Genomic DNA, 14,182 nt, shown 5'->3' with positions numbered 1-14,182 from the left:
GTTAGCAGAAGGAAAGAAATCATAAAGATTAGATCAGAAATAAATGAGAAAGGAATGAAGGAAACAATAGCAAAGATCAATAAAACTAAAAGCTGGTTCTTTGAGAAGATAAACAAAATTGATAAACCATTAGCCAGACTCATCAAGAAAAAAAGGGAGAAGACTCAAATCAATAGAATTAGAAATGAAAAAGGAGAAGTAACAACTGACACTGCAGAAATACAAAGGATCATGAGAGATTACTACAAGCAACTCTATGCCAATAAAATGGACAACCTGGAAGAAATGGACAAATTCTTAGAAAAGCACAACCTTCTGAGACTGAACCAGGAAGAAATAGAAAATATAAACACACCAATCACAAGCACTGAAATTGAGACTGTGATTAAAAATCTTCCAACAGGGGCTTCCCCGGTGGCACAGTGGTTGAGAGTCTGCCTGCCGATGCAGGGGACATGGGTTCGTGCCCCGGTCCGGGAGGATCCCACATGCCGCGGAGCAGCTGGGCCCGTGAGCCATGGCTGCTGAGCCTGTGAGTCCGGAGCCTGTGCTCTGCAACGGGAGAGGCCGCAACAGTCAGAGGCCTGTGTACCGAAAAAAAAAAAAAAATCTTCCAACAAAAAGCCCAGGACCAGATGGCTTCACAGGTGAATTCTATCAAACATTTAGAGAAGAGCTAACACCTATCCTTCTCAAACTCTTCCAAAATATAGCAGAGGGAGGAACACTCCCAGACTCATTCTACAAGGCCATCATCACCCTGATACCAAAACCAGACAAAGATGTCACAAAGAAAGAAAACTTCAGGCCAATATCACTGATGAACAAAGATGCAAAAATCCTCAACAAAATACTAGCAAACAGAATCCAACATTAAAAGGATCATACACCATGATCAAGTGGGGTTTATCCCAGGAATGGAAGGATTCTTCAATATACGCAAGTCAATCAATGTGATAAACCATATTAACAAATTGAAGGAGAAAAACCATATGATCATGTCAATAGATGCAGAAAAAGCTTTTGACAAAATTCAACACCAATTTATGATAAAAACCCTCCAGAAAGTAGGCATAGAGGGAACTTACCTCAACATAATAAAGGCCATATATGACAAACCCACAGCCAACATCGTTCTCAATGGTGAAAAACAAAGCATTTCCTTTAAGATCGGGAACAAGACAAGGATGTCCCCTCTCACCACTATTATTCAACACAGTTTTGGAAGTTTTAGCCACAGCCATCAGAAAAGAAAAAGAAATAAAAGGAATCCAAATCGGAAAAGAAGAAGTAAAGCTGTCACTGTTTGCAGATGACATAATACTATACATAGAGAATCCTAAAGATGCTACCAGAAACTACTAGATCAATGAATTTGCTAAAGTACCAGGATACAAAATTAATGCACAGAAATCTCTTGCATTCCTATACACTAATGATGAAAAATCTGAAAGAGAAATTAAGGAAACACTCCCATTTACCACTGCAACAAAAAGAATAAAATACCTAGGAATAAACCTACCTAAGGAGACAAAAGACCTGTATGCAGAAAAGTATAAGACACTGATGAAAGAAATTAAAAATGATACAAACAAATGGAGAGATATACCATGTTCTTGGATTGGTAGAATCAACATTGTGAAAATGACTATACTACCCAAAGCAATCTACAGATTCAATGCAATCCCTATCAAACTACCAATGGATTTTTTCCACAGAACTAGAACAAAAAATTTCACAATTTGTATGGAAACACAAAAGACCCCAAATAGCCAAAGCAATCTTGAGAAAGAAAAACTGAGCTGGAGGAATCAGGCTCCCAGACTTCAGACTATACTACATAGGTACAGTAATCAATAGAGTATGGTACTGGCAGAAAAACTGATATATAGACCAATGGATAGAAAGGATAGAAAGCCCAGAGATAAACCCCCGCACCTATGGTCACCTTATTTTTGATAAAGGAGGCAAGAATATACAATGGAGAAAAGACAGCCCCTTCAGTAAGTGGTGCTGGGAAAACTGGACAGCTACATGTAAAAGAATGAAATTAGAACACTCCCTAACACCATACATGAAAATAAACTAAAAATTGATTAAAGACCTAAATGTAAGACCAGACACTATAAAACTCTTAGAGGAAAACATAGGCAGAACGCTCTATGACATAAATCACAGCAAGATCCTTTTTGACCCACTTCCTAGAGAAATGGAAATAAAAACAAAAATAAACGAATGGGACCTAATGTAACTAAAAAGCTTTTGCACAGCAAAGGAAAACATAAACAAGACCAAAAGACAACCCTCAGAATGGGAGAAAACATTTGCAAATGAAGCAACTGACAAAGGATTAATCTCCAAAATTTACAAGCAGCACATGCAGCTCAATATCAAAAAAACAAACAACCCAATCCAAAAATGGGCAGAAGACCTAAACAGACATTTCTCCAAAGAAGATATACAGATTGCCAACAAACACATGAAAGGACGCTCAACATCACTAATCATTAGAGAAATGCAAATCAAAACTACAATGAGGTATCACCTCACACCAGTCAGAATAGCCACCATCAAAAAATCTACAAACAATAAATGTTGGAGAGGGTGTGGAGAAAAGGGAACCCTCTTGCACTGTTGCTGGGAATGTAAATTGATACAGCCACTATGGAGAATAGTATGGAGGTTCCTTAAAAAACTAAAAATAGAACTACCATACCACCCAGCAATCCCACTACTGGGCATATACCCTGAGAAAACCATAATTCAAAAGGAGTCATGCACCCCAATGTTCATTGCAGCTCTATTTACAAGAGCCAGGACATGGAAGCAACCTAAGTGTCCATCGACAGATGAATGGATAAAGAAGATATGGCATATATATACAATGGAATATTACTCAGCCATAAAAAGATACAAAATTGAGCTATTTGTAGTGAGGTGGATGCACCTAGAGTCTGTCATACAGCGTGAAGTAAGTCAGAAAGAGAAAAACAAATATCATATGCTAACACATATATATGGAATCTTAAAAAAAAATGGTTCTGAAGAACCTAGGGGCAGGACAGCAATAAAGACACAGACGTAGAGAATGGACTTGAGGATATGGGGAGGGGGAAGGGTAAGCTGGGACGAAGTGAGAGAGTGGCATTGACATATATACACTACTAGATGTAAAATAGCTAGTTAGTGGGAAGCAGCCACACAGCACAGGGTGATCAGCTCGGTGCTTTGTGACCACCTAGAGGGGTGGGATAGGGAGGGTGGGAGGGAGACGCAAGAGGGTGGAGATATGGGGACATATGTATACGTATAGCTGATTCACTTTGTTATATAGCAGAAACTAACACACCATTGTAAAGCAATTATAGTCCAATAAAGATATTAAAAAAAAAAGCATGCCAAAATGTATTTGACCTCTGCTGTGTGTTGACAGTACTATGGAACTAATGTTTAGTGGTTCTTTTTTTGTCATGCACGATGACCAGATTTTTCCATCATTCTAGTCTAATAAATCCATTTGGGGGACTTTATAGAACACGGGATTCACTTGTTATTCGGGAACCTGTAGAATTTGGGGCCATCTCAAACAGCAAAATTAGGTTGTAGATTAGTGTCAGTACTGGGCATTAAGATCAGGAAGTGTAAAATCATGCTGAGAGCACAGTCACACTTACTCCGTGTTAAAGATCAGGTTTTGGATACAGCCATGGAATGAGCTGCTCATCTTGAGCATGGGTGTCCTCTCGCCCTCTGGAACACCACCTATGTACAGGTTGGACACACTTATTGTCCTGCTTTCTGCTGATGGGCCCAGTTTCATTTCCACAGGAGCTGTCTCATCCAGTTGGACAGTGATCATTCTAAAAGGTTAAAGGAGAAAATAAAGGTTTTAAAATATAATGAAACATAACTGTCCATTTTAATATCTAATTCCAGCAAGTTCTTACTGAATTATAAAAGTTCCTTGAAGATACATTTTAACGTGACATTTAACATGTGTGTGAATAAAAAAGTGAATCTTGAATATTAAAACTTACAGCTAAACGTTCTCCAAAAATGAATGGAATGTGATTAAATATTATTCAGTTCAATTGCTTTTTGGAGAGTATCTTTTACTTCTTTACCTGTGACAAAATGTGCAGTGTTTTTTAAAAACTTTTGGTCTACAGTTTTGGAGAGAAATTATATAGAAATGTTGATGTGACACCGTTTACTATTTCACTGTTTACATTTTACTATTTACTATGTCACTATTTGCTATTTTACCATTCACTATTAGAATTTACTAATACTGTAACACTATTTGACACAGAATTATTCCAGTGTAAAGACAATTTATGCCGGGCCCCAGAAAAGGGCAGGTTTAAGGTTGTTCAATTATGAAAATTCTGCAAATATCTTATTACAAAGCAGATGAAATTGTTTTCCAAAGAGGTATTCTATCAAGCTTCTAGAATTATTTTGGAATTATAAAGACTCTGAATGACATCATACTAATTATCCCAATCATTTCACTGCATACAGGCTTCCTACTGGGGAACCTTCATAAGGTGACGCAAATACCTCCCGGTCCTTATCAAGGAGATGGAATGCTGTTGACCGTCGCCATATGTGCCCATGGGAGCATGCAGGAGAGCTCTTCTCAGGCTGATTCCATCCCCAGGATTAACATGCACTTCAATGTGGCCTTCAATTAGCATGATGGAAAAGAAGGGCTGGGAAGGTCACACAGAGAATTCCCATAGAAAAGACATTACTATAGGATTTAAAGAATTATAATCTTATGAAGGTAATGTGGGAGTATTGGCACCAAGGAAGCAGTTCCTTAAGAATATCACCATCTAACACAATTATTTTATACTGTGTATATTGCTTTCTAACCTCTGCTGACATAATTTACATTCTGCATTATCACTAACCATATCAAAGATTTCCATTTCTACAGTCTTCGTACTTATTATTTATTGCTACATTATGTACTAACGAACAGTTACATTGTAAGTCATTGATCTGTTTCTCCCTTTCCCATTTTACTGAGATATAATTGACATATACCATTGTGTTAGTCTTAGGTATACAACACAACCATTGGATATTTGAATATACTGTAAAATGATCACCTCATATAGTTACAAAATTTGTTCTTGTAGTGAGAACTTTTAAGATCTACTCTCTTAGCAACTTTCAAATATGCAATATGATATTGTGACTATAGTCACCATGCTGTACATCACATCCCCAGAACTTATCTTACAACCGGAAGTTCATACCTTTGACCCCCTTCATCCACTTCTCTCCTGCCCCTACCTCTGGTAACCACCAATCTGTTCTGTCTCTATGAGTTTGTTTTTTAAAGATTCCACATATAAATGAGATCATACAGTATTTGTCTTTCTCTGTTTGACCTATTTCATTTAACCTAATGCCCTCAAGGTTCATGCATGTTGTTTTCAGTGGTAGGACTTCCTCCTATTTTAGGGCTGAATGATATTCCACTGTATAAATAAATAAATAAATAGACAGATATTGATATATATGTATACATATACACACACCACATCTTTATCCATTTGTCTACTGATAGACACTCAGTTTGTTTCTATGTCTTGACTACAGTAAATAATGTTGCAATGAACAAGAGGGTATAGATATCTCTTCAAGGTAGTGATTTCATTTCCTTCAAATATATACCCAGAAGTGGAATTGCTGGATCATATGGGAATTCGATTTTTAATTTTTTGAGAAAGCCCCATACTGTTTTCCATAGTGGCTGTACCAATATATTATACATTCCCACTAGCAGTGCACAAGGGTTCCCTTTTTTCCACATCCTCACCAGCACTTGTTATCTCTTATCTTTTTTGATGGTTGCCATTCTCAGAGGCGTGAGGTGAAATCTCACTGTGGGATCTATTCCTTTTTTAAAAATGTAGGTAGTTTCTAACTTTTTATTACCATACATAATGAACATTTAACTGGTTTTTTTTTCTTTTGCCTGTGAAATTTTTCTAAGATTTCTAAAGGTGGGATTAAAGAGTTGAAGGTTTGAAAATGTTTAAAGCTCTTAACACTCTTGCCACATTGAGAGAGGTCCACCAGCAGAACTGGAATGGGAGTGTTTCACAAGGTCTTGCCAGCACTGGATGACACTGTTCCTTTTTGCTGACTTAGTAGCAAATTTTGATTTACAAGAGGTCCTATTAAGATTGGTGGAGAAAAACAGTTTGGTAGTTCCTCAAGAAGTTAAACATAGAATTCCCATATGACCCAGCAATTCCACCCATAGGTATATACCCAAAAGAATTGAAAACAGGTACTCTAACAAATACTTGTATGCAGATGTTCGTAGCAGCATTATTCACAATAGTCAAAAGGTAGAAACAACCCCAAACGTCCATCAATGAACTAATAAATTATGCTATGTATACAGTGGGATAACATTCAGCCATGAAAAAGAAGGACGTGCTGATACATGCTACAATGTGGATGGACCTCGAAAGCATGCTAAGTGAAAGACAAAATACCACTCATATGAGTCCACTTATATGAAATATACAGAATAGGTAAATTCATTCATAGATACAGAAAGAAGATTGGTGGCTGCCAGGGTTGGGGGAGGTGGGGAATGGGGAGTGACTGCTTAACAGGCATAGATAGGCTTCTCTTTTGGGTGATGAAGATGTTTTGGAACTAGATAGAGAAAGTGGCCTCACAACAGTATGAAAGCACTAAGTGCCACTGACTGTTTCACCTAAAAATGGTTACTTTTATTTTATGTAAATTTCATCTCAACTTAAAAAAAGGAGAAAAGATTGGTGGAGCCCATAAACCAATCTGTCCCTGTCAGACCTTCGCTCAGTATCTTGTGAGGGATCTGGGGTCTACAGACTGGTGTTCCAGGTCAGGCTCTGAAATAACGGCTGTGTGATCTTGTGCAGGTTAGCCAGGCTCTCTGAATCCATTTCTCCCTCAGCAAAATATAGGAAGCAGCATTCACCCTGACGTGTGGCTGTAATAATTATACAACAATGTCTTTCAAGTACCTTGCACAGTAGACAACAGTACTCTAAATTGTAGCTGCATGGCTTCTACTTCATTAATACAATACATTAGCATTCTGTGAATCTCTTCAAATTACATAATATATAAAGTTTGAGCAGGGGAAAGGTAAATATCACGAATCCTAGGTAGACAGCAAGGATCTTTCTTCTCAACGGCTAGACGAGGAAGATGGATTATGCAACACAAAGAGACCACTGATTCGTAAGGGAAAGACATTCAGCAATAATCACTTTTACTTATTAAAAACGCACACCCATTAACAACCAGGCGCACATGTTGTAGAATACATGTTATGACTAAGTCATCTTCCATCCAGTGCTTCCTGAAGTCATTTCCTTCCTGAGCTTCTGGCTTGAGAGCCTTTGAGCCACTCACCCTGTGGGCCTGCCGGTGACCTTGCTTCTCCCCATGCTGGCCCAGGGCAGCCAGGATGATGCCGCTGCTGTTCCTGGTGGCAAATGTTGCCAACAATCCCGAATCTGGTGACAAGGACTTGGGTGGCAATTCAACGTAGCCGCCTCTCAAGAAGCTAACGCTTCGGACAGGCTGGTCACAAAGGAGAGGAGAAAGCACCGTGAGGCCCGCCCGCGTGCTGAACCTCCCACCCTGGAGGCTGCTGCCGTTTTCCCCACCAACTCTTTTCTGTTCACACCCCTGGTTTAGATCCTGTTGCCTTATTATGTTAGTAAATCAGTGGGCATTTATAGAAACTCATCCCAATATTAATAAAACGCTTCCCACCTCCAGTATACAGCCTTTTGTCACTCCGTAGGAATTTCTGAGTAAATCAAAGGTCGATCTAGATATTTCCAGGTTTTTGATACAGCCCACGTGGCTTTTGCTGGTGACACCTTTCCTGTAGGGAAGAGCAAGAGAACAACAGCAACAAAATTGGATTCTATAACTCCAGTTCTGAAAGAAGAAATAAAAATGGACCTACAAATAAGAAAGATCTCTTTCCATGTGTCATTCTCATAAATGTCTAGGTCTCCCTCTAACAAGACTATTGATGGTGAGAATTCAGGTCAAACATGTACTCTCCTTAGGACTAAAGAAAGGGATTGAATTTAGTGAGGCTGATTACCTAGATGGCTACCTAGATAAAAGCATGCTTAATATTTTAAGGGAAACTATTATAGTCATTACCATTTAGATGTACTCACTAAAACAGAGGGTAATGATAAGAGAGACAGTGCACTGCCATAAGGAAATTACAGCACTTAGATTTCAGTCCAGTCTCCGTGCAGAGCAAACATCCACCTCCCACGGGGGCAAGTGTGGGCAGTGTGATTTCCCAGAATCTCTTGGTTAGAGACAGCATCGGCTCTTGTCCATACCACATATTCATGAACTTCCTCCTGAAGGAAATAACTCCATTTGGTGAAGTCTGGGATTATCCAAAACCCTTATTTCTTTGATACTAAGCCAATTCCATATTTTTATTAACAGAAATTGCCACTGCTGGGTGGGGTGAGCCTTAATGTACTCAGGCTAACATTTCCAAATGGTGGAGACTACTGAACATCTCCCAGTTACACCCTGAAGCATCAGCTAGTGACAGGAGAACTGTGCAGGAACATGGCTTCTTGCTACATGTCATATCTCACTTTTTCTCTGTGCTGTGCAATGAGCTGTCGGCCATTAAGAAACCACATGATTTAGGGCAAATTTCAACCTTTCCGAATCTCAGTTTCTTCCACTGTAAATGAGGAGACTGGCCCCGATGATACCCAAGACCCTTCTATCATGAAAGTCTGTGATTTGAGATGTCTTCCTAGAAGAGGGACTCTGTCCTTTTCTCCAGGGTCTACGCTGTGTACCATTTAGGTAAAGAACAAATGAATTACAACACAGCTTGTAACCTCAGAAACATCCCCAATGCCACTATGTTAGGAATGACATCTGTAATCAGGGATTAGGGGAGAGGCTTCCTGTCCTGGCTCTGCCTTGGCAGAGGGGTAAGACCTGGGACAAGCAACCAACTCCCCTGAAGTTTAGGGACATTTATTTCCAAGACCCTGAAGGCGGGTGACTGTGGCTGTAAACTATGTTCCTTGGAACTTTCACACATTTCTGGCAGAGAAGGGGGTGTGTCAGGAAGTGGATTCTGGGCTGCTCAACCCATAGCGACTGGAGTGGCTGCACTTCTGTATAAGAACCCGGCTTCAAGATGAGGTACTGCTACAAATATACATTTGAAAACCACTGGGCTGAGTGACTCGGTTTGGACATTTGGTGATTCCACTCCCTGGAAGCTAGGCTGCCTTGGTTGCTGGCCGTATATGCCTTTTTTATAATGGGGTGAAAGAAACTTAGAGCTTACTTTGTCCCCAGTCCAAAATTACAAAGTTGAGGACAGTGAACTACAGAAAGTTTATGAAATTATTAAAGTCACAAAGCTAAACAAGAACAAAAATCAGTGCATCTCTCCTCTGCTATCTTTAATCCAACTTGCTGATGCTGGTCTTTCACATACATTATTCATTCTAATCACCAAAAGGGGAATCCAGATAAGTCTGCAGAAATCATGATTCTTTTTTTTTTTTTGTCACCAAAAAGATTCTACCATTCTAGAATGTCTGGACAGGAGAGTGACGCGTGATGGTAAGTGGGTCTCCAAATATTGCACAGTGACAATTTTTATATGTTTTATAGGCAATAAATAGAAAATCATAAATTCTATTGCAGAAGGCTTCCTTTACTTCCCAATTATATGGCATACTAATCAAAACAGAACATTATGGGTTAAATTGTGTTTCCTCACCCCGACCAAAAGATTTTGAAATCCTAACCCCCAGTACCTGTGAATGTGACCTTATTTGAAAATAGGGTCTTTACAGTTGTAATCAAGTTAAGGTGAGGTCAGTAGGGTAGGTCCTAATCCAGTATGACTGGTATCTTTATAAAAAGGGGAAATTTGGACGCTGAGAGACACACACAGAGGGAAGACAGCATGTCCACACAGATAAAGAATGCCACCTACAAGCTGAGCAATGCCTGAAGCTACCAGAAGCTCAGAGAGAAGCATGGAACAGATTCTTTCTCACAATCCTCAGAAGGAAGCGGCCCTGCTGACACCTGATTTTGGAACTGTAGCCTCCAGAACTGTGAGAGAACACATTTCTGTTGTTTAAGCTGCCCAGTCTGTGGAACTTTGTTACGGAAACTAAGGCAGTTGGTAATTAGGGACTTGAAAATTCTGCAATGTGGTATCATACCTTACAACTCTTGACCTAGGTAATCCACCCACATAAATTGGATCCTTATCTAGACGATTGAGGTCAGAAGATGCTCCTGGAGCTTCCCCTTGCTTGGTTTCTTTGTAGCTGGTGTTATATGCATCAATAACTGCTAGGAGTCCTAGAGAAGATCAAGAGGAATAGACAAGAAAATGAGTCATTTTCTACAATGAAGTAAACACAGACGTCTAACAAAGTTCATTTACAAAGACATCTTCTTTTACATTCTGCAAATTTGACCAGAGGATGTTCTTGACTGTTAAAAGACAAATGAAAACCCTCTTTACAAAAGTCAATAAATCCAGAATATACATGCTAAATGGTAGCAGTACGTGTGTCAAAGAAAATAGAATCAATTTGATCCTTGATTCCAATTCAGCATTTAACGTTAAATAATGCATTTGGAAACCATAGACAAAGAGAATTAGAATATTCCTCCAGCAAAATGTGAATCCTGGTGCTTAGGATTCCAAAGAAAACAATGGCTTTTGATTAGAATATCATTTAAGAATACCTAGAAAGCTAAAGTAAAAAAAGACTGCTGACTTTGGAAAGATTTCTATTCCTATGAGGGTGACCGACATTCCGTCCGTCTACCTGTGCATTTACCTTGCTTTCTGTTTCGCTGGAAGGCAATTTTGTACCAGGTTCCATTATTATAGCGTCTGTCGGTAATAAGTGCAAGAGGCCCAGAACCCAGGTCCACTGTAACTCTAACTCTGCCGTCGACCAGGTCGATGGATAAAAAGTCTTTCTGTAAAAAAGAAAAGAGTTACCCAAGGCTACATTATTATCACAAGATTTCCTTTCTCTCCAAGTCAGGGATGGCGGAAACCTCCTACAGTCAAACTAAGAAAACAGGATCTGGCCCAACAGTCCAAAATTAAAAGTGTCCACAAAGGCTTTCTAGAATAATATACAGACATATGTCAGATAAACTCATGGTCATCAAAATCTACAATGCAGGAAGAGAAGTGGAATCTCTGTTTTTTTCATTTAGATTGACAACAGGGCCAATCCTAAAAATAAAACTAGAAGATTGAGAAAAATCAGCAGCACATAAGATAAAAATAAGAACCTGAACTTCCTGCGATGGAATTCAAATAAGGTGGTCAGAGTGAGTAAAACAAGACGTCTTATTCAAGCTCAAAATATAATAATAAATGTTTAACTGATATCTATAATGATAGGAAGCTATTTTCTACTTGAGGTGCTTCTGTATTTTCCAAACATTCTTCAATGATTTTGTACTGATAAATCATTTAAAATGGGGGACTAGTATGGCATACATACGTACATATTATACTAGCATGTGCTCATAAAGCAATCATTAAACATAAATATCCTCGTAGCAATCCAACTGTATATACACAGTAGGGTGCAGGGCCCCACAGACTCTTACGGTGCCATTTGAAGCCAGGTAGAGAAGCAGCCCGTTAGGTGAAAAGGTACTAAAAAGCATAATTATCTGCGTTACAGTAGTCCGGAGCATCTTCTCCACAACAGAATACCCACTCCCATCAAAATGGAAGGAAGCATCTTCATTTTGGGGGCTGCAAGGAGAGAAGGTGAAATACAATCTATTCTTAGGAAGGTAGTTAAAGAGAACACATGATACTTTTACTGAGTTCTTCCTCACAAAAGTTGTGATAGAGCATTTATTTCCATAATTTGATAACAAGTGTAAGTCATAATATCTTAAAATATGCTCCCCATGAGATTATGCGAGACAAGCACCCAGTTGCCTTGTAAGGGAATGAAAGTTAACGTGGGCAGTGTTCACTGTAGTAAAAAGAAATTCCCCAAAGGATGGATTACTGCTATAAATAGTTCCTGGAAGAATGACTAGACTACTCTGATCCAAGCTGTCACCCATGAGATGGGGACCCATCAGACTCCGTGCAGCTGTCCTGTGACTGAGGAGGCATCACTCGGGCCCCACACCCAGGATGCTCTACCTACCATCGCCCCTACAGCACGGAGCTCTTTTATATGTTACCACAAAAAAGTATTTTAGGTAATTTTCCGTAGACTGTGAGACATTGGAGGAGATAAGCTTGGGTGACTGATGTTGCCATCACCAGTACCGAGCAGAGGGCCCAGAAACAGATGACTGTCCGGTCAAGGTCAACCGTGCAGCCAATGCTCTATTGCAACAGTCTCTCAAAACTAACACAAGAATAAAGTCCTGTTGACTAAATGACAGTTTTTTCCCACATTTAGATGTGAACTGTTAGAATCAATGGTTTATTTTATACTATCCTTGAAGGATCTGAGAGATTGTTCATAATTATAAACATATGCTGACATCATGTTAGAGAAGTGTAAGTATATTCAAAGAGGAATAAAAAAAATCAGTTAGCTTACTTGGTAATATAAATCAAAGTTAAAGGTAAATGATTATATTAAGAAAAAAGTTTTTAAATCTAAAGGACATCAATGGACCGTGCTAATGATTTAATAATGAAAAATTACACACAAAGGTAAAAAGCGCAATGAATTCTAATTACTGGCCCGCTTAGATGGATTCCGTTGCTAGAAGTAGTTTATTAACTCACTGAGCTAAAGTTTTTGGCTAGTAGGTAGGGGCACTTATCTAAATTGAAGACAGTTTAATCCATTTACAAATGTAGACATAAAGCACCTGTTTGTGTCTACTTCAGCACTTGCAAAGTATGTTCTATGGAACATAAGCAGCTCTGGAATGCTCCTTTTTAAAAAGAGTTCAGGGTCAAATGAGTTTGGGAAATGCTGCAACTCTAACCTTCTCCCGGGCCAGTGTTACTGTGCACATTAGCATCTTATGTGTTACCCATGGGGCACGTTACCTTCCAAAGCAGCCATGGCACTTCCCCTCCCTTTCAATATAGTTCCATAGGCCAATCGACTGTCCATTCAAGAAGGCCTCTCCCATGCAGCCTTTAAAATAAGTAACCTTCACAGCAGGAGACTTCTAATGTAAACAAACAAAAAACAAACATAATCCAAGTATATTTGGTGAAAAGAAATACATTCTCTAAGTGCACAAAACTCCCCCTTGGGAGCTCAGATCTAACAGATCCAAATTTTGAGAAAACAACACCCAGGAAAGCGACCAGTTTGTAATCACTGAGCTTCCTTCCAATTATGAATTGGAATCCTAGAATGAATGACAGCAGGACAAGATCTCAAAGGTCATGTCAGTTACTAGGGTCACTGGAGAGAAGGCCCTTTAACTAAAGAGGAAAGAGACCCAGAGAATGTGGTCAGTGGTGAGGGCCTGCCGGGAACTGGGACCCTTACTGTCATTTCAGAGCACTGAACCAAGTCCAGGTGACTGAACTTTATTGGGTGAGAGGGTAACTGATGTAATAAAATATACGATGGGCTCTTTTGCTAACTGCTAATTAGTATGAGTCTACCACTAGAGTCAGAATAGAGATAAAGGGAGTTCACAGAAATTCATGTGGAATATTGAGTTTCCTCTTTTATTATTGGGGAAAAAATCCAAATAATAAAATGAACCATTGGCTTCTTTTCCATTATGCTATCTGTTAAGCATGATCCTTTACAAAACCAACCCATCTCTGCAGATGAACTGTCCTTAAACAAAATAACAGAAGCAGGAAAATCTTCATCTGCCTAGAATATTTTCAAAAATTTAAACATACTCATTTTTTTTTTTTTTTTTTTGCGGTACGCGGGCCTCTCACTATTGTGGCCTCTCCCGTTGCGGAGCACAGGCTCCGGACGCGCAGGCTCAGCGGCCATGGTTCACGGGCCCAGCCGCTCGGCGGCATGTGGGATCTTCCTGGACCGGGGCACGAACTCATGTCCCCTGCATCGGCAGGCGGACTCTCAACCACTGCACCACCAGGGAAGCCCAAACATATTCATTTTAT

General features: G+C 39.4%; 1 protein-coding gene across 1 annotated transcript in view; it reads right to left on the bottom strand.

The window, feature by feature from the left end:
* Positions 1 to 14,182, bottom strand: part of LAMA1 (laminin subunit alpha 1) — a gene marked incomplete at both ends in the record, with an annotated part of 143,577 nt that overhangs the window by 18,289 nt on the left and 111,106 nt on the right. The window contains 8 exons of the mRNA XM_079717957.1: positions 3,675 to 3,860; positions 4,564 to 4,715; positions 7,438 to 7,608; positions 7,804 to 7,918; positions 10,281 to 10,422; positions 10,911 to 11,055; positions 11,704 to 11,854; positions 13,130 to 13,254. Coding sequence (XP_079574083.1) covers positions 3,675 to 3,860; positions 4,564 to 4,715; positions 7,438 to 7,608; positions 7,804 to 7,918; positions 10,281 to 10,422; positions 10,911 to 11,055; positions 11,704 to 11,854; positions 13,130 to 13,254 — 1,187 coding nt within the window. The remainder of the gene's footprint in view (positions 1 to 3,674; positions 3,861 to 4,563; positions 4,716 to 7,437; positions 7,609 to 7,803; positions 7,919 to 10,280; positions 10,423 to 10,910; positions 11,056 to 11,703; positions 11,855 to 13,129; positions 13,255 to 14,182) is intronic.

This window comes from Hyperoodon ampullatus (assembly GCF_949752795.1).
Source record: "Hyperoodon ampullatus genome assembly, chromosome: 13".
In the NCBI taxonomy this organism is placed as follows: domain Eukaryota; kingdom Metazoa; phylum Chordata; class Mammalia; order Artiodactyla; family Ziphiidae; genus Hyperoodon; species Hyperoodon ampullatus.
Note: the sequence above shows the minus strand (reverse complement) of the source record. Positions and strands in the feature narration are given on the sequence as shown.